The 21,198-nt window shown below is 30.1% G+C and overlaps 4 protein-coding genes across 6 annotated transcripts; 1 reads left to right on the top strand and 3 right to left on the bottom strand.

The window, feature by feature from the left end:
• The first annotated feature begins 7,930 nt into the window (after nucleotides 1–7,930).
• Alc (5'-AMP-activated protein kinase subunit beta-1) lies at nucleotides 7,931–13,822 on the top strand. 3 transcript variants are annotated; one of them, XM_074247132.1, is made up of 6 exons: nucleotides 7,931–8,323; nucleotides 8,397–8,777; nucleotides 8,905–9,180; nucleotides 12,996–13,223; nucleotides 13,353–13,540; nucleotides 13,621–13,822. In XM_074247132.1, the coding sequence occupies exons 2-5, from the start codon at nucleotides 8,583–8,585 to the stop codon at nucleotides 13,497–13,499; spliced, it is 846 nt and encodes a 281-aa protein (XP_074103233.1). In that variant the 5' UTR covers nucleotides 7,931–8,323; nucleotides 8,397–8,582; the 3' UTR covers nucleotides 13,500–13,540; nucleotides 13,621–13,822. The 3 variants fall into 3 exon arrangements, with proteins under 3 accessions (XP_074103233.1, XP_074103231.1, XP_074103232.1); XM_074247130.1 differs by having other exon boundaries at nucleotides 7,932–8,323; nucleotides 13,353–13,822; XM_074247131.1 differs by having other exon boundaries at nucleotides 7,932–8,335; nucleotides 13,353–13,822.
• A 72-nt stretch (nucleotides 13,823–13,894) lies between these two features.
• On the bottom strand, nucleotides 13,895–15,599 carry LOC141530173 (pancreatic triacylglycerol lipase). The gene is made up of 5 exons (XM_074247127.1): nucleotides 15,148–15,599; nucleotides 14,810–14,955; nucleotides 14,557–14,733; nucleotides 14,205–14,480; nucleotides 13,895–14,141 (listed from the first exon to the last, which is right to left on the bottom strand). The coding sequence occupies exons 1-5, from the start codon at nucleotides 15,378–15,380 to the stop codon at nucleotides 13,909–13,911; spliced, it is 1,065 nt and encodes a 354-aa protein (XP_074103228.1). The 5' UTR covers nucleotides 15,381–15,599; the 3' UTR covers nucleotides 13,895–13,908.
• An 87-nt stretch (nucleotides 15,600–15,686) lies between these two features.
• Nucleotides 15,687–21,056, bottom strand: LOC141529827 (uncharacterized). The gene is made up of 8 exons (XM_074246543.1): nucleotides 20,680–21,056; nucleotides 20,435–20,607; nucleotides 19,573–19,943; nucleotides 17,873–18,012; nucleotides 17,612–17,784; nucleotides 16,843–17,182; nucleotides 16,230–16,600; nucleotides 15,687–16,146 (listed from the first exon to the last, which is right to left on the bottom strand). Exons 1-8 carry the CDS (start codon nucleotides 20,865–20,867, stop codon nucleotides 16,061–16,063), a joined length of 1,842 nt encoding a protein of 613 aa, XP_074102644.1. The 5' UTR covers nucleotides 20,868–21,056; the 3' UTR covers nucleotides 15,687–16,060.
• On the bottom strand, nucleotides 18,063–19,513 carry LOC141530176 (F-box only protein 22-like). Its single transcript, XM_074247133.1, has 2 exons — nucleotides 19,107–19,513; nucleotides 18,063–18,651 (listed from the first exon to the last, which is right to left on the bottom strand). The coding sequence occupies exons 1-2, from the start codon at nucleotides 19,435–19,437 to the stop codon at nucleotides 18,542–18,544; spliced, it is 441 nt and encodes a 146-aa protein (XP_074103234.1). The 5' UTR covers nucleotides 19,438–19,513; the 3' UTR covers nucleotides 18,063–18,541.
• Nucleotides 21,057–21,198: the final 142 nt, after the last annotated feature.

The raw sequence follows: 21,198 nt of genomic DNA, 5'->3' as shown, positions 1-21,198 counted from the left end.
AGAGGCCGGTCAGCGGAGTAATCAATCAAAAATTCATGTCACTTATAAAGAGACACAAGACAAGCGATCACAAATTCTAAAACGCCCCCAATTAGTGTGATACATCAATACAAATTGGGTTTTAGAGAAAACTGTGGCTAACTATCTGATACAAAAAGAAAACGACCACACAAAAAATGTCTAAAAATAAAGAGTGAAGAATATTTAACGAAAATAAGTTCGTCGAGAATAATTTTATTAAAAAGAGATCGCTGGAAGAAATAGCGGCTAATTAAAATCTTATAATATTATTTTTATTTAATTAAAAATTGTTTTAAGCATATTAATTTAGGATTGATCTACAACGTGATAAATATTTGAAAAATATGTATAGCATATTTATACAAATGTAGAATACAATCTTTGATTGTAATTTTTTTTCAAAAATAAATGATCCATAGTAAAACTTTTATCTAACAAAAAAAGAATTTTGAAGAGACAAAATCTTTTTTGTCGAAAAGATGATGAAACTCATCAAAATGATTTTCTTAGTCCAATAGTTTTTCTCTAGAATCAAGTTAATTTTTCTTCACAGAACAAATATGAACTTGAAACAAGAAAATTGTAATGAAGGCTGAAGTTGCTTTGAAGCAAAAATAAATTTTCTAGACAGAAAATTATATTGGTTAAAAAAAAATTTTACTTTATCTAAGATAGATATATTCTTCAATCTTTGTATTTCATACAAAATATAATAATAATAACAAGAACCAGATCAACGTAGTTTCTGTTGACGATTCAATATTCTGTACAGCACCAAATGTAATTCTCTATTCATATATCATATATTACACTGGCATGGTACACAAAAGCGAACATTCTACATGAAATATTATATTTTATTATCAAAGTCCTCGCGATCTCCGTAATAAAAACTTGCATTTATTTATTTACCTGAATTTTTCTATATTTTAGTAATTAAATATTAACTTAGTATTATTATTAAAACAACGATATCTATGAAAATAAAAAATAAAAGAACATATATCACATGTAAAATACACATTGTGTAATGTATGAATGGTGAACATTGGGCGCAACTCGTAAAATATTATATCAAGACCGCAAATCGATAGAGATATCATACACGCGTGTGCAAATGTATGTCTACATAACACGCAGCTGGAGTGTGTAGAGTATCAACAGCAGTGGCACCAGCACCAGCAACAGCATCATCAACCATTTTTCTTCGAATCATTACATTAGCTGTATATTTAATATCATATATGGATGTATATTGCCACAGAGGAGCCGAATACAAAGTGGATGAATTTGGCGGCGTATGGTGTGTATATACAACATCAGTTTCTCTCAAACTCCTGTTTATATACCTATTGTAGAGTGAGCACATCGGTTTACGAGATACTAATTATCCATGCGCCCTGGTGTGTTATTATAAATAGCCAATCGTTATGGCACACCCACATTCGCTATGTGTTGTGTATGCCGATAATGGCGTGTTATCGGATAAATAAAACAGATAGCCCGAGAGGGTGCAACTCGATTACGCGCAGACACACCACCTCCTTTATCATTATTGGTATTGTTATTATCATCACAATAAAGCAAAAACTAGTGACGCAGATATGACATTTTTTCACTCCTAAATTGCCTCGGTTTTGTAGTTTTCTTTTGATTTTATTTAAATCTCAAATATATGATATACACACATATTCAACTGTTTATCAATTTATTAGAGAACATTAAGTTCATTTATTTTTAATAAAAAATTAACTTGATCCTTGATATTGTCTATTTTGTTCAACTTTAAAACAAATCAAAAATTACTACACCGGATTGTGTCTAAAATATAATGTATTATTGCATTTATGGTTTGAAAAAAAAAATTGATGCAAAAGAAATATTGTTGATCTAAGAAAATTATTTTAAAGAGAACCGGTAGTCTTAATTCAAGAATCTTGCGTCTTGATACCGATTTTCTTAGTTAAGATAAGTTCGAAATTTAAAGATCAAGAAAATATTAGCTTTGTGAAATACAATCAAACAATTAATCGAAAAACGCAACACTCAAGAACTAACTATAATTTCCTTTTTCTTTAAGAATTTAATATTCTTGATTTAAGAGCAAATTTTTTCTAAAAAATAAAGAATTATTCCAAGAAATTTTTCTGTTTAAATAAAAATTCTTTTATATTTTCAATAACTTCCTTTTAACTCTCAAAATAAATGAAATAAAATAGCCAATAAAATAGATCTCAAATACGACATTAAAATGAAAATTTTAATTTTCACCCTATCAAAACTAAATCCCACTCCAACCCCTTTCAACTATATCATTATCATTACTACCATAACCCTACAGCAGTAGCATCAAGAATAGAGTTTTCTGCTGCGAAAGGGTGTGCCGGCGGTAGCAGTCTTAACTTCTTTAAATACAATTTTCCCATTCTATTTCATTCCATTCCCACAAGTACAAGTTTGGGGTTGCGAAAATGCGTCTTTAACGAGAACCGCCTGGACTCGAAATCCACGCATTATTAGCAAAGTTCCTCAGTGTCATATAAATACATTAGCAGCTCATTTGAATATTACATTACACCTTATATAATATTTACGAACAAAAGAAACAAATACGCCGATAAAATATTGCCATCAAGACTCAGTTTGACTTGGAAATTGAATATAATCTATTATATATTGCCCGAAAAAAGCGACCACCAACTTCCACCCAGCTCATGGGCATGGGAAATAATTCCAGCAAGACGTATCACTTAATCGGGTTGTACAGATTACTCTATCCTTGATTCAACGGTCCTCAAAGCGCGAGAAATTCAGCTAAAAAGTTTATATAGAAAAGTAACAATCAGTTGCCTCTTTTACCCTATTCCCTTTACACAGGCAATACTTTAGCGCCCCGTCGCCGACACATTACGTCGCAAGACAATCATGTTGACACCACGTGATGGATGTTCATTCTCCTTAAAATGAAGGCTGGCTCTCACACAACTCTCTTAGTTGGCATACACTCAATATACCCGAGTACAGCCGCTGGTGATGCTGATGCTGGCAACATCTCTTTTTATTCAGGAGTTACCCGCGCCTCACCCAATAAAGCCTATTGTAAATGCCAACTATTCGAAATATTAGCCTTTTTCCCCCATCAGCATCATCCTGCACTAAGATCATCATCATGATTACCCGTCGCTCAGTCATCCGGTTTGACGTCCACGTAATCCTTTCGTCATGTCTACTAAAGACGTATTTGCATCGTGAGACAACGCCAATCACTAAAAAATTATTATAAAACTATTTTAAGCGACCTTTGTATTATTAAAACACAATCATTAATAAGTGTTCCATTTCATCATACGGAAAGCTTTAGTGAGAGCCGAAACGCGCAGAACTTTCACGCAGGAGACCAGGGTTCAAGTCTTGGCTTAGTCAAAAAAAAAAAAAAAGAGCATTTGTAAAGCCAAGTATACGTATGTTAACCGCTCAATTCATAATAGAAGCAATCAATTGATTAAATGAAAAATGTTTTATAAGTTTATAACAAAAAAATTCATTAAAAGCTTTACATTATTTTTAATTTTAACTTTTCTCTAGATTTATATACTTTGAAAATTATAAATGCGTTTGAAAAATTAGGAAAATTGAACTATAAATTTTCAGACAAGAATAAAACATATATCTTACGTTTTTTTGTACTAATTAATTATACAAATCGGGAAATTCAGGATCAAGTAATGGAATATATTAAAGGTATTAGTATTTGTTAAAAGTAAACGGGTTTTTTTTGACGGATTTTCTTCACATTATAAAATCGGTATGCCACAGTAACGCGAAATTTATTGTTTGTACTGACTTTAATCTCCATTATAATCGCACGTGCGAGCTGGCAACGGATACACAGCCTCCTCAGTTCTCAGAGAGGTCTGGGTGATACGCCGACCAATTTCAAACTCGAATTGTCCGGGGATGATGGATCGGTCTTTTGTAACACGCTGATGATACCTCCACAGATGTACCGTCTACGCACGTATTAGTTGTTGAAGGTACCCTTTTTCAGCCTTGAATCACTTACGAGTACGATTATCGATCGAACCCATATGCACAACCCGTCTTGTAAAATAACTGTGTTTTCATTTAAGCTTCACTTTTATTTATAATTATTTTCTCATTTTTCATTCAAATACTCTAGTCGTAATTATAATTCCAACAGTTTTTTAATTATTTCTCTTCAAGGAATTACCAAAAATTATTTTTATACTAAAAATTTAATAATTTCAGATTTTAGAATTATATGAAATTAATATATCAGTCAATCTGTATGAAAAAAATTTTTTGCTAATAAAATTCAAATATTTTTAACAATTGCTTACAAAATGAAATTATACTAAAAAAATTATAGTTTTACTAACTATAATTACAGATGTGAAAGCTACAGTTTCAAATGAATAAATTCACGATTTTTTACTACACACTTTATTTCCAACGAAAGGTATTAAATTCGCATTCAAACTGTTAAATTTACTGCTGAGAATTATATGCAATTGAAATTCTTGGTTGAAGCTAGAATTTTAACATTTTTGGTTGAAATGGCTTAATTTGACTAGATTATCTTAAAATGTTTGAGTTTGGAATTGTTATTATTTTAGGAACTGTTATTTTTTAACTACTTATTTATGTGAATTCCATAGAATTCTAACTGTTCTGTGTTAGTTCTAAGTCATAAAATTTCACCATATTTTATCCAAATTAAATACATTTAAGTTATAATCCTGAAACGCTTTTTAAATAGTAAAACTATTTATTTTTAAGTTAATATAAATTTGATAACGCGTTAAATAATTTTTAAAAAATTAGAAAAATTTTATTTTGATAATTAAGTTTTTAAATTTATTGTAGTAATAACTGTGCACTGAATAAAAAAATTAACTTGATTCAAGAAAAATATTTTCAGATCGAGAAAATCATTTAGAAGAGCTTCATCGTCTTGAGTTAAGTAGAAAATTTCTTCGACTAAGAAATCATTTCTTGTTTGAGTGAATTTTTTTTTTTGTAAACTTTGTTTTTCAAGCATCAAAATTTCTAATGTGTTTAATAACTTTTGAAATAAAAATTGATATATTGCATTGCAAAATGTACTTTTGAATAGAAATTTAGGATGAACGAAAAAAATCAATGTGACAAATGTAAAACAGATGTTACCACTTAAAAGATAATTCTAGAAAAGCTTTTACTCCAATCTAATCAATATCATTAAATAACGAATGCATTTAATGAGCAAAAGTCTCACATATTGTGTAAATAGACGGTACGATAGTGGATAATACGTCGACAATCAAGTTAAGATATTTATTCGATAAGATCGGTGGGATATGTGGGAAATATTTATTATCAATAGTGATTTAAAATCGAGAGCTTTAAAAGCCAGTGCTCGTTTCTGTTTGCTATTGGATTCAACCTCGAGAGAATTCAATGATATGATGATAAAAAAAGAAAAAAATACGTAAAGCAAGGCGAAGAGAGGTCAAAATTTTGTGGCAAAATACGCTGTATAAATTTATAAATAATAAATTTATGTAAAAAGTAGAAAATGGATAGCTGGCAATATAAAATGTGGAAAGAGGTAAAGTGACGTTCTGTGTCGCTAAGTCGTAAAACTACGTCGGATCCAAAGACCTTCTGGCTTATACTTTTTTTAAGCCTTCATCATGCATACCATACAGATAATCATACATCAATTGTCTGGATACGGAGTTTTATGAAGACAACTTTTGTGCCAATATGTATTTAAATTGTACTGTGCTCGAATTTAGTTAAAAGTTTTATAAAGTTAATACGAAGATTTAATAGTTAATAATTTTGTAAAGTGTTGGTGAATCAACAAATAACCGAAAATTTACTAGAAAATTTTACAAAAAGCACAGAAAAAAATTAAATGCAGAATAAATTTCCATGATTCAAAGAAATTTTTAGGAAGACTTGAAATTTACTTCATTGAAAACACTTATAAAATCTTCTTGAGAAATTCCTTTATCAAGAAAATTTATTTTTGGAGCCAGGTATTTTGTTTTCGTGCCCAAAAAATAGTGATGATGAAAAAATTAAAAAAAAATACAACTTCTTTAAATAATTTTAGTTATTGAAAAAAAAAATCGATAAAACAAGAAAATGTTTGAAAAGTCTTCAATTATTTTGGACAAAATAAAAAGTTTTTATGAACACAGAAATTTTACTTTGATTTAATAAAATTTTGTCAAATTTAAAAAATCATTCCATCAAAATTACTTTTGGTCTTCATAAAAATTTTCTTGTATCAATTAAAAATTAATTACTTTGATTGCATAAATTTATATGTATATTTAATTTCTTAAGTAATTTTCTTCAAAAATTAATTAGCGATTTTAATTCTATTTTTATCTTAATTCAATTTTGTATAATTGATGGGGTGTAATCAAATGTAGATAACATTACTATCTCACTTATTAAAAAAAAACCCACCTTACCTAAGTACAGTGAGTTACCGCCATGAGAAAACTTCATATTTCACTGATCATTTACCACGCATGATTATTGACCACACATCAGATATTTAAAAAAATACAAAATATAATAATTAAATCTTCAATTTACCATTATATAATTTTTTTCACAAATAATCATCATTAAAAAAAATTTTAATATAAAAAAAAAATTAACAGTTTTTCATACAGAAAAACTCTTACCTTTTGTAGATTGAAATGACAGCTACATTTGGCGCGCAAACTGCTCCTTTACTCCCGGCTCTCAGCAATATACACTTTAACACTATTAGTAACGAGAAAAAAAAAAAAAAAAAAAAATTATAATAATTCACTAAAACACGAAAACACTAAAACACACAACATTTAATGACACGATAAAAAAAAACTATATATCTGACGTATTGAAAACGCGTATTTAAATAAAAAGTAACTATACATCCCGAAAAAGTCCTGATAAATTTACACCCGCGAATACATGGACCTTGTAATTATACCGATTAAATATGGCGGCTTATATTCACCCGAGGTACGTTAAGTGTCTTATGTTTTCGTAACATTGATTTATCGAGTTTTTTTCCGCAAGAATAGAAGTATATATATTTAAATAATCAAAATTACGAAAATCAACGTTTATTTGACCGATAAAATAGCAACCGAAACTTCCGACAATCTCCAACGGCAGCCAACGGACGCAAGAATATTCCATTACTGAATTAAAAAGTTTTAAATGGTTAAATCGTAAAAATTTATTATTCCAGAGCTTAATTTTTATTAATAACGTAGTTTTTGATTATTATTTTTATTAATTAACGCGATTTTACTATTAAAATGACTAAAAAACTGCAGAGCGAATTTTGCGCAAGTCATTCTGCTACTACGCAACGGCCATATTTGATCAGTGCTGCGCGCGCAATCCAGTTCTCAAGTTTAGTTCCAACTGCGCCAAACTGCTGTACTTATTTGAAACTTATTGCAAAATATAATTTAAAAAATTTTAATTTCTAAAACAATAAATAATTAAAAATAAAATTAATTTAATGTTTTCTTTAATTAATTAAAATTTTTACAAAATTTATTCAATAAATGATTTTAAGTAATAAATAAAAAATTTTAACAAAAAAATTATTGTTATTTAAAAAATTTTGTTACAAACATAAATTTAGTCTAGCCGTGATAAAAAAAAACACATCTAAAAAATTATTAAAATCTAATTTAAAAAAAAAAAAATTAATAATAATATTTATAAATGTCATACTAAAATTTAGAATTATTGTTAATAAAAAAAAAAAAAAAAAAAAAAATACTATTTCTTGTCTCAAAAAATAAAATTTTATTGCAGCGCCATATTAAAGCCAACTGCTGGTTACTTCCCAACAAAACCAATCCTTCATAGTAACTCTTAAAATTATTTTATGTAATGTCAAGTTAATAAAATCCAAAATGTATTCGCTAATTAATTAATAAACTAAAACTAATCATCGTGATTTATAATAATAAGTGAAATTAAAATCGAGCATCAAAGTTCTAAATCCAAGATAATTATTGTAAAAAAATGTCAGCCTTCTTTTCGAGCGATCATCACCATTCTTGACAATGTTTTATTATTATAATAAATTGCAAACGGTGTGACGTTTAGTACTATCACGCAATCAGCTGATACTCCGGTGATCTAAATAATTCCCCACAACAGAGACTATTTTTCACCAAGCGACAACAATTGTCTAGGATTATCAATATTAAGTGAAACAATCATAAATATTCACATGTGAGTTTTGTATAAATAATCAGCTTAGGTGAGTGTTAAGGCAAGTATGATGTAAATAATTGAATGTAAACAATGTCATGTACTACGTTGTTTTATTTCAGATTTAAGATTCAATAGTTGTTACTGTTGTGCTGTGCAGTGTGTACGTGACTCACGGTTAACGACGTGACATCTCGTTAACATTCACCTAAAAAAAATTTTATCCACGACTTACAACTTACACCATCACTGTCACTCTCGGTCAGATAAAATATATAGATAATAAACCTAGTAATTTATAGTGAACTATGGGTAACGCTGGAAGTAATCAACCAGGTCATCATCATGGCAGTGCTATAACCAAAGACACACACCGCCAGAGTAAGGATCATCCGCCGTCATCGCCTGGAAGAGATGGTCAAGCATTTACATTCGCTAAAAAGCCAAATAAAAAATTGGTTTTCCAAACTTCTAATGAAGAAGAAGAACCTTATTTATCAAAGGTTTTATTTTCTTATTTTTTATTTATTAAATTATCCTTTATTTTTATTTTAATTCAATTTTATTTTATTTTTATTCAAATAATCTGAAACACAATTATTGACTAAATGAACTAAATCAATTTTACAGGAAGATGATGAAGAATCGGGTCGACCGAGGTCCAACACCATTTCAGAAGGCAGTAAAATAGTCGTCCAGTCACCAGACCCACCCAAATCATTGCCAACTGTATTCAAGTGGGAAGGTGGTGGCAAGGAAGTCTACATCGGCGGTTCATTCACACAGTGGAGGAAAATCCCAATGGTCAATAGTCATGGAGACTTTGTTACAATAATTGACCTTCCGTTGGGAGATCACGAGTATAAATTTTATGTCGATGGTGAATGGAAATGTGATCCTACTATAGTAAGAATTTTTATTTATTTATTTTCTAGCATACAGGTCTATAGAGATGCAAGAGCATCTGTACATAGAGCTAGATATTAGATAAATTATCCTATATTATACAAAATATTTAAAAATATATATATATAAAAAATACAAAATACATAAATAGTTTTAGAAAATACTGATATTGCACAAATTTCTTGTACACAGAAATAAAAAATTTACTTGAATCAAGTAAATAATTTTGAAGAATTTCATCTTGGTTTGAGTTAAAAAATTCTTAAACTAAGAAATTTCACTTGGTTTAAGTACATTTTATTTGATTTAAGAATTTTTTGTCTTGATTCAAGACGATGAGCTTCTTCAAAATTATTTTCTTGGTTCAAGAATTTTACTCTTGATTCAAGTTAATTTTTTTTTCAGTGTACTATTACAATGAAAGAATCTTGATCCAATCTTTTATCTTATACACTACTGGAAAAAATTAAGGGATCAAAAAAAAATTCCAAATTTTTCGGTAGTTTTCAACAAGCCGTAACTTTAAGAGAAATGGTCGTACAGGAAATAAAAAAAAAGGAAATTTTAGCTCCAAGTGTCTAGTTTTTCGATTAGAACTTCAAAATTTTGTAGCCTCCGCGGTTTCTGAGTAATCGTAGAAAAACCAGCAACAAAAAAATTCTCAAAATTTTTTTAGTTTTTTTTTTTGGTCTACGGGCGTGGAAAAAATTTTTTAGCTTAACCACCATATAAGGATCGGATACTTTGTTCATTTAGCTTTAATTTCTTTTTTAAACACCCTGATACGTCCACTCCTCGCTGAGATATCGGTCTTCAAATGGAAAAGGATCTTTTTGTCTTTGATTATCGATATCTCAGCAACCAATGATCGCACAGAAAGTTAAAGGTGGGTTTCAAGAACTTGAATGAATTTCCCTTAACGACTGTCCATTGTTTTTCGAAAAACAATTTTTTTCTTTCCGTCACATGAGTTTGAAAATGCAACAAAAAGGGCTTTTAGTGGTTTTGGAAAATCAAGCGCTGGATCGAAAATATTGAGGAAACCACTAATGTTAAGTGTGCCTTTTACAGTTCAATATGTCCACAAAAACCCTACAAAGAATCAAATTAATCCAGCCAGCCGTTTTTTTGTTTCACTTGATCGAATTTTTGAAAAATTAAAGGATCACGTTTTTTGCTCTGAAAAGCTCATAATTTTTAAAAATGAGAAAAAAATGGTTTTTCGAGCTTTTCCACATTTTTGTTCCAGAAAGTGCTTAAATTGAAAAAAAAAAAAAAATTAAAAAAAAAAATTTTTTTGAAATTTTTTCTCTTGAAAAGTTTAAGAAAACAATTACCGCCGGCATTAGCGTTATCCAAAGCGTACCACGTGGAGGTCGCGCGGTCGGATTTACGCGTGTGTGTGTGTGTGTAAGGTATTTCAGGAGAATTGAGACCCGGTGGCTCGTCAGTTCCACCGTATTTAATGACTCCAAACTCATTCTCTGAAGGTTTTTGTTGGTTCAATACCGGGTATTACCACCCCTGTTTTCAATAACGGCTCTCAAACGTTCAGCCATGTTTATGCAGACGGTAATTTGAGGCTGCGGAATGGTATTCCAAATGTGCTGAAGCGCGCGCTCCAAAGCAGCTAAGTTCTGCAAATTTGGATACTCTCTGCGCAACCGACGGCCCATTATGTCCCAAACGTGCGCTATGGGGTTGAGATCTGGATTCATTGCTGGGTGTCGCAACATGTGATGTCATGCCGCTCAAAGAAGTGCCGGGTAATGTTGGCTGTGTGTGGACGTGCATTATCTTGCATCAATATGAACGACCTCAGATGTTGTCGTCTGCGCAGAACAATGGGCCTTAAAATTTGGTCGATGTCACGTCTAGCTGTCAAATTTTCGCGTACAATTACCAAAGGTGTTCTCCAATTTCGTGAAACGCCGCCCCACACCATAACTGATCCACCGCCGTAGGCAACGACTAGACGGACAAAGTTCTGGCGAAAACGTTCTCCACGACGGCGCCAAACGAGAGGACGTCGATCGTTGCCGTCGTGGAGAACGTTTTCGCCAGAACTTTGTCCGTCTAGTCGTTGCCTACGGCGGTGGATCAGTTATGGTGTGGGGCGGCGTTTCACGAAATTGGAGAACACCTTTGGTAATTGTACGCGAAAATTTGACAGCTAGACGTGACATCGACCAAATTTTAAGGCCCATTGTTCTGCGCAGACGACAACATCTGAGGTCGTTCATATTGATGCAAGATAATGCACGTCCACACACAGCCAACATTACCCGGCACTTCTTTGAGCGGCATGACATCACATTGTTGCGACACCCAGCAATGAATCCAGATCTCAACCCCATAGCGCACGTTTGGGACATAATGGGCCGTCGGTTGCGCAGAGAGTATCCAAATTTGCAGAACTTAGCTGCTTTGGAGCGCGCGCTTCAGCACATTTGGAATACCATTCCGCAGCCTCAAATTACCGTCTGCATAAACATGGCTGAACGTTTGAGAGCCGTTATTGAAAACAGGGGTGGTAATACCCGGTATTGAACCAACAAAAACCTTCAGAGAATGAGTTTGGAGTCATTAAATACGGTGGAACTGACGAGCCACCGGGTCTCAATTCTCCTGAAATACCTTACACACACACACACACGCGTAAATCCGACCGCGCGACCTCCACGTGGTACGCTTTGGATAACGCTAATGCCGGCGGTAATTGTTTTCTTAAACTTTTCAAGAGAAAAAATTTCAAAAAAAATTTTTTTTTTAATTTTTTTTTTTTTTTCAATTTAAGCACTTTCTGGAACAAAAATGTGGAAAAAGCTCGAAAAACCATTTTTTTCTCATTTTTAAAAATTATGAGCTTTTCAGAGCAAAAACGTGATCCTTTAATTTTTCAAAAATTCGATCAAGTGAAACAAAAAAACGGCTGGCTGGATTAATTTGATTCTTTGTAGGGTTTTTGTGGACATATTGAACTGTAAAAGGCACACTTAACATTAGTGGTTTCCTCAATATTTTCGATCCAGCGCTTGATTTTCCAAAACCACTAAAAGCCCTTTTTTGTTGCATTTTCAAACTCATGTGACGGAAAGAAAAATTGTTTTCGAAAAACAATGGACAGTCGTTAAGGGAAATTCATTCAAGTTCTTGAAACCCACCTTTAACTTTCTGTGCGATCATTGGTTGCTGAGATATCGATAATCAAAGACAAAAAGATCCTTTTCCATTTGAAGACCGATATCTCAGCGAGGAGTGGACGTATCAGGGTGTTTAAAAAAGAAATTAAAGCTAAATGAACAAAGTATCCGATCCTTATGGTGGTTAAGCTAAAAAAATTTTTTCCACGCCCGTAGACCAAAAAAACTAAAAAAATTTTGAGAATTTTTTTGTTGCTGGTTTTTCTACGATTACTCAGAAACCGCGGAGGCTACAAAATTTTGAAGTTCTAATCGAAAAACTAGACACTTGGAGCTAAAATTTCCTTTTTTTTTATTTCCTGTACGACCATTTCTCTTAAAGTTACGGCTTGTTGAAAACTACCGAAAAATTTGGAATTTTTTTTTGATCCCTTAATTTTTTCCAGTAGTGTAGTTTATCATTTTTTTTTGCTATAATTTAATGTCTTAAGATTATTAGGTAGAAGATTGAAATATTTTATTGCAACATAGAAAGCGTTCTTTACGCTGATCTTTTTTTTTAATTTTAGGGAAAGATATCGACTTAAATCTAGTTCTAGTTTGTTTAGCATTGTATTGATCAGATTTATTTTGATTAGATTAAAAATTAGGTTAACTATTTTTTTTTTTTAGCAAAATGTTGATAATGAAGGGAAGAAAAATAATCTTATTACTGTAAGAAAGTCGGACTTTGAAGTATTCCAAGCACTTGCTAAAGATAGTGAAGGAGGCTCCAGTAGCATACAATCAGAGTTTTGTCAAGAAGTTCCAGCACAAAAGCCGTGGGACAGAGTACCTGGGCCACCAGTTTTGCCGCCTCACTTATTACAAGTTATCCTAAATAAAGATACACCACTATCGGTATGTTTTCATTTTTTTATGACAATAAATTTAATTATTATATTATAAAGCTCATAGTTAGTGAGTTTTATAATTAAATTTTAACAAGCCTAAATTTTTAGTGAATTATTTAATTTTTTTTCTTTTTAGTGTGAACCAACACTTTTACCAGAACCAAACCATGTGATGCTAAACCATCTTTATGCTCTAAGTATAAAAGAAAGCGTAATGGTATTGTCTGCAACTCATCGTTACCGTAAAAAATATGTCACTACACTGCTGTACAAACCAATTTAAAAATTGTTATTAAATATTTTATTGCCATATGCGTGATTGAGGTACGACAATACGATCACATCGATCTTTGTTGTAGAATCATGAGATGAATTTAATTAAGATTTTAATTTTATTTTGTTAGGTACGAGGTCTATTTTATCGTTAAGAATATCGTAATAAATCTTTAGTTAATCAGATTTTATTTCTGAATTAAATTAAATTAAATTATCATTGGCAACTACTTGTATTACCATTATTATCATTGGATATTTAATACTTTTCATGTAATCAGTCTTTATTTACTAGCTATAAATAAGAATAATATATATTTTTTTCTTGAAAAACCAACTGACTAATAAATTTATTGATTTAATTTTTTCTTATAATTGTAAATAAATAATTACATTAGATTAGATTAAATTTCTAAAAATCAAACAGAGTTAGAATCTTCGGAAATTCCAAACGGTGCTTGTGAGCGCGTTCTCAAGAAATAAGTTCCTTTTGCTGAACGGTCTACATATTCTCCCATAAATGTCACCGGGGAATCTTTGCATTCACCACTAAGATATTTGTCCCAGGTACTGCATTGGGATGCTAATAAACCTGACTCAGAAACAATACTTTCGGTGTAATAAACGTAAGCTCTGCCATGACTACATGCCTCTGTGAATTGAAAAATTATTAATCCAGAAATTGGAAAAATATAATTGATATTAATAATCAAACCTGTCATTTCTGGCATACAACAACATCCAGGTTGTATAGCGATTCCTCCGTTAGGATAAAAATCAGCGTCACCGAGTGGCTGCAAAAATCCTAGAATACCTCCACAGGAATGAATTATGTCCACAAACTCGGCGTCTGATGCATCTAGGCGTCCACTTGTTGGCGTAAGAGCATGGAAACCCGGTAAAGCTGGGTCAAGTCCAGTCACTCTGGCTATTTTTCCAGATGTTACTGAAGACGCTGCATTACCAGCTACATGAGCTCCAAGAGAATGTCCTAATTAATTAAAAAAATTTTTATTTTTAAAAATTAGGACTCTAAAAATGTTTCAAAAAAATTATTTCTGTCTTACCAATAAAATGAAGGTTCTTTAGAGGACAACCAGTTACTTCGATTAAAAAGTCTATGAACTTTCCAGCTTCAGCTCCAACATCGGCAGTATTCCTCATAGGACCCAGGTAAAAAGTACTTGAAGCCAAAGGCTCCCAGTCGACCATTATGACATTGTAGTCATCCTTTAGTAGAAAAGCTTTAAGAATTTTATTAATTCGCAATTTGCTATAATTTTTATAAAATTTTTAATTCTTGAATTATATAACTCTTACCATTTTTTAAGTTGACAAGTCCTACGCTCGATACACTCGATTTCCAGCCATGTGTAATAAATTTGGTGGAACGTCTTGGAGAAAAGTCCGAGTTCTTTATCGAATTAGGATTGCCAGTGTACAATACTGTACCATTAGGCTTTGCCCTTCAATAATTAAAATATTAAATATTTGACCATTGAATAATTAATGTATTTATTCATCTTATCAGCTATTGAACTATTTAATAAATAAAAATTCAGTATCTCAAGTCAACGATTTGCTATCAGATCAAAAAAATTTCTTGTTTTATCAATAATTTAAAAGATATGAAAATAAAAATGATAAACAATAAATACCTAGTGTACAGTAAAAATGTAACACCTTCTTCCCAAAGTCCTCGATTTACAGTTTCTGGTTCGTGCCCTTTTAAAACAGCGACTTGAGGCTGATCATTGCCATCAGGCATAAAAATCCAATCTTCTCCATAGCCATCGTACTTGTCGCGCAATACACTCTCAGTACTTTGAGAGTAGACAAAATCCCAAGTCAGTAGACTGAAAATCACTGAACTTGCTATAAAAAACTTCATTATTGTTCGTTTTATTTTCTGTCAACTCCGGACGCGGAGAAACAATTAATCGAGATTGCGGGATTAAAATGCCTATTGAGAAAGAAACAATTAATTATTGACTAGTATAACTAATAAGCATAACGGACAACAAGCGATTGGATCAGACTGGTGGGTCAGGGTAACTGGCTAAGCATTTATATAGTCCAGCGGTATCAAACTAATTAAAGTACCCTCTTCAGTGGCCCACTTTTTTTTTTTTTTTTTTTTTTTTTTTTTTTTAACTTCATTATCTCCAGGGTTTTATTTATTTTATCATTAAATGCGGAAACACTGCCAAGTAGTACCCAACACTCGGTTTTATAATTTTTAATTATTCATTGATTTAAATTGTCCAGGTCTACACCTAGTTAAGTCGCAACATGCGATATATTTCCATATCTCAGTTTGTGTTTGTTATTTAAGACGTGTCGTCCACCTTTTCCGACGATATTTACAAAACATACATTTTAAAGTTCATTATTGTTTATAATTTTATACCAAGACACGCTTACACGTATCTTTAACGTCTGATTAATCAAATTATTATTTTTTATTAAAATCAATTAAAATATTTAGTAATTATATTTTTATGCAGTTTTTTTAATCTTAGGTAAGACTATAAAAAATATAAATGATTAATTGATAAATTAAATAAATATTTATTTTCCGTAAGTTAAAATCATAATTGTTGTTGAATACTGATGATTAAGCTGAAAGGGACGACGATTCTTTACATCTGAATTATCTAAAATTTATCAAAAATTAAATTAATTCAATACTTTTAAATTGATAAAATTAAAGATTGATTTATTTAATTTATTTAATTACCTTCGAATGAGTAAGAACCCAGTTCTCCATTACCAAAACTCCCGATCAAAGGAATAGTGGGAAACAAATTTTTGAATATCGTCGCCCCAACATTTTTTTTATTTCCGTCGTACCATCCAGACCCGCGAGCTACACAGCTGAACATTAATCCTATTGAATGTTTGAGTAATTGGACCCTTTTTTTTAATTCCGTAAGTTTAGTAACTACAGATTCTTCTGTTTCGTCATCTCTTGTTAAAATAGTTGACCAACTTCTGACGTTATCACCAGAAATTACGATTCCCATAAAACTGGTATTGGTTACTGTAGTGCCGGATAGTGAACAAGAAAAATTTCTTACTGCACCACCCCAAAATGCGATTTTATTGTCTCTGTAAATATAAATTCAAAAATTAGTAAATAAAAAAATGACATTAAATTTAGCTGTCACTTCACAATTGTTTTAATTTTTTTTAACAAATAAATTATAGCAAAAAAAAAAAATTATTTAAAAAAATGAACTTGTAGAACAAATTTATTTGATAAAGAAAATTAAAAAATTGTCAAGTGAAAGCTAATTTTAATGTCATAATAAAAAATTACTTAAAATTGAATAAATTATAAAAATTCTTACTTAATATATGAGGAGAGATCAGCGAAGCTAAATGGATTATTGTCAATAACAAAAATAATAATACACTTGACATTAGTAATCGTCGGCGTATCACTGAATACTAATTCAAACAAACTTCTTAAATCAGATACCGCGTAACTATTTGGCGGTAAATTTGTTTCTGCTTTTCTTCTACAGCGACTTTCTATAAATAAATTCATATTGACCGTAGGGTCTTGGGGTAAAAATGTGTAAGCTAATAAATTTTGTGCATGTTCGTGCTCGGTACTATTTACGATCAGTCCGTAATTTTTTATTGATAAACAAACACATGAAGATGGTACGTGCGGAGGTAAACATTCTGTAATAAATTTATTTATTAATTTAAAATAAAAAATTAAAGTACACAGCTAAAAATTTATGACACTGAAGTTGAAAGATATTAAACATTTTTTTAGAATTTTATAACAATTAAATTAAAAAGTTTCACATGTGAAAATTAATAAAAATCACAAGTGACAATTTTCAGAAGCTTTTTTTTTATTGTAATTCATTTGTTAAAAAAATTTTTTAAGTTGACAGCTGACCACTAACTTCAGTATTATAAAAATTTTTCGTCGTTGTATTGAGTGTTAAAATTTGTGTGTAGAATATTACACTCTAGTGTATAGAATTTAACATTCTCATTTGTTGATTTAATGATTTAATATACTAGAATATTAAATTTTAATACTCTACACAATGACGAAAAACTTTTTACTGTGTAATAAAAAAAAAAAAAAATACATACCCGGTAATTTACAGCGAGAAGAAAATAAAAAACCAAGCATCGGTTTATTAGTCAGTTTATTGTCAAAGTCTTTGTTTGCATGACCATTGGTTTTGAAAAAATTTTTTGGCGACCCAAAATGAATAACTGATTTTCGTGTTTTTAATTCACGGAATGCTGCGTCACGCCAAAGCCTAAAAATTTAAAAATCAACAATGAAAAAATAAATAAATTATGAATGATTGAGTGATAATTAGTAATTAAAACTTTTGAATAACTTACTTACAAACCTTCGAAGAATTGCAAAGTTCGCGACCAGAAATATGTGAAAAAATATAACGCATTAAATCATAAGATTGCGTTACACTTAAATAGTTGTTGACGTCTGTAGACAATTGTTTCTCAACATCACTTTGGGGTTTTTAATTTTTTTTCGGAGAACCCATGTCTTTTTAATTAAAAATACTTATGATTTATAAGTATACACGTTTAATTAATTTAAAATCAAAAAAAGTTGTTTGACAAAAATATTATTGTTTACATAAATAACGATTATGGTTGTTATTCAATGGAATAGATATGACAGCCATAATTAAAGATTTGAAACTCATCTCAACAGATGTCGTAATAATCTATGCAAAGGAGGACTGTCGATAAAAGAGAATTATATTTCATTGGTTTTTGATATAATAAATAAAAATAAATAATGTTTATTAAATTTTCTAATTAAAATCAAAAAGTAAAAAAACACTTTTTTTATCAAATATTTCAAGCCTAAGAATTAATGACAGTGTAGATAGCAAATGTACGACAATTGTCGTATTAAAGTTAATTATAAAACTTGTAAAATATCTATTTTCAAATCATTAAATTTAAATAATAAATTATATTTGGCAGTGTAACACGTATATTACACACTAAAGTATTTAGTATTTTTAAAAATTGAATAAATCAAAAACTGGCACCATTGCGAGTTTCTCTTCGCTCTGTTTGGCCATAGGAAAGTATCATAATCGTCGTTGATACTTGATGAAAAATTCCTTCGTCTTCAGAATTACATTCTGCGGAGACAAAATAAATTTGTGTTAAAAAATTAATGTTTTTTTATTATTTGTAAAATAAATTATACTGAAATTAAGAGACATCTGATAATTTTTAGAATTTTTTTAACAAATAAATTATAGCAAAAAAAAATTATTAAAAAAATGGACTTGTAGAAATTTTAATAAAATAAAAATGCAATTTTTAAAAATAATTTTTTAGAAGAAATAAATTTTTTCGTTAAAGAAAATTAAAAAATTGTCAAGTGACAGCTAATTTTAATCTCATAATAAAATTTGTAAAAATATTGATTAATTAAATTGTCGATAATTGTAGTTAATTTAAAAAATTCTATTTTTAGAAGCTCTAAAAAATTACAAATGCAATTTTTTTATAAGCCAATTATTTATTTATAAAAATTAAAAAAATTATTAAGTGTCTGGTAATTTCAGTGTCATTAAAATGAACAATATACCTCTCTCACTGTAAGTCCCATATTCACCACTGCCAAAGCTTCCTGTCAAAGGAACATCAGGAAAAATACTTTTGAAAATAGATGCCTCAACATTTTTGCGTCCTTGATGAAGCTCAGAGCCGCGATTCGTACAAGCGAACATATATGCGACAGTGTGTTTAAGAAATTCAACTTGTTCTTTTAATTCCAGGAGTTTTTTTCTTATAGCTTCGTCAGTGTCGTCATCTTCGGTCAATATTGTTGACCAGCATCTAACATTACGCCCTGATATCAAAACACCCAGCCACATTGGCTTGTATACTGTTCTAGGACCGGGTTTACATACTGGCATTACTGTTAGGTCTTTGCAGACACCACCCCAAGCAACTTTTACTTTTTACTGAAAAATATAAAATATACTTGCTGCATAATGTATCAACTAAGTTTTCAATAAGTATGAAGATTTTTATAAATAAAAATTTAATTACTCGAAAACATCAGGTATCGATGGCTCAGCAGCACACTCAGCATTTTGATTAACAAAAATAATAACACATTTAACTTGTCTGAGCCTTCTAACAGACGAGCGAAATGACTGATAAATGGCACCAATGATGCATCCATACGATCGCCAGAAGGATGTGCTTACTGATTTAAATCTTCCTCTTTTCTTGTTAGTTAATATCATCGAGAAATGATTGGCAGTTATCAGGTCAATATCCACGTCTGGATCGTCTGGTAATAATGAAAACGCTGAATAGTTTTCAATTTTCTCATGTTCCTCATTGTTAAATATCACTCCGTAATTCGACACTGATATACAGTAACTATCTAATGGAAAGTGTCTCGCCACACATTCTGAAAAATGAATTAACAATCATCTATCAGTAAATTTAATGGTACTGAAATTGTCTGACAATTTATTTAATTTTTATAAATTAATTTTAATAAAAAAAAAAAAATGATTCTAAAAATTTTAAAGAAAAACTTTTTAAAATTTTTGCACGTGGAATTTTATTATTAAATTTTTTTCATAACAATTTAATTACTGTACGTTTCTAAAAAATTTTTTAACACTTGTCAACTTCAGTGTCATTAAATTTAATGAAAATTAAGTTAGCCGACATCTAAAAATTTTTAGGATTTTTTTTATTATATAGAAAAAATTAATACAGAAAAATTTTTTTTAAAATTCATTTGTAAAAATTTTTATTAATTTTTTCACGTGAAACTTTTCAATTAAATTTTTTTTAATAATTTAATTGCTATAAAATTCCGAAAAAAATTTTAATATCTGTCAACTTCAGTGTCATTTAAAATTTATTGATTATAGTAATAAATATTTATACCTGGGTATTCACGATCAAAAGAATTAAAAATAATACCAAGCATAGGTTTATTTGTCAAGTAATTATTAATATGCGTACTACTATCACATTCTTCGAATAATTTATTAAATGCTCCAGCTTTAACGACAACACCTCTCGTATCTAACTCACGTTTCGCCACATCTTGCCATAGCCTATAAAAATAAAATAAAATAAATTATTTAAAAAAAAAAACTCTAAATTAATAAATGATAAAATAACTTCACCTGGAAACTGTGGAACAATTCCATAAATCTCGAGCTCTTAAATGTGAAAAAATAGATCTTAAATTATCATAAGACAGTACAGAAATATCTGTTGAAGACTTTAATACTTTTTTTCTATTAACTTTCTTTTTTTTAATATTTTCTTTATTTCCAATAATTATTTTGTTCTTTCTTGTGCGTAATGGCATTTTGTCATTTATAAATAAATTAATTGATTGAAACAACAAATATATTTTTTATTTTGAGGTTACAGCATGCTTGTTTACATCAAATGGCTTTTCCTTTTTCTGTTTTCCGCACACCATCCAGCCTTGTTAATGTCAACAAAAATATATGTCAGTATATTTATGTAAGTAAGTATATATATGTATACTGATGATGTATATTAAAAAATAAAATAGATTTGAATTTCAAGGACAGTAATATCAACATGCGCAATAAGATTTTCTCAATAACAGTAAGTAGAGGTCGCTGTTTATTTCCGACGTTCACAGAACTATCGAGAGAAATGAAATGTCG

This window comes from Cotesia typhae, unplaced genomic scaffold, assembly GCF_013202065.1.
Source record: "Cotesia typhae breed Kobodo isofemale line unplaced genomic scaffold, CoteBio_Ctyphae contig_48, whole genome shotgun sequence".
NCBI lineage: Eukaryota > Metazoa > Arthropoda > Insecta > Hymenoptera > Braconidae > Cotesia > Cotesia typhae.
This window is presented reverse-complemented; position numbering and strand designations above follow the sequence as displayed.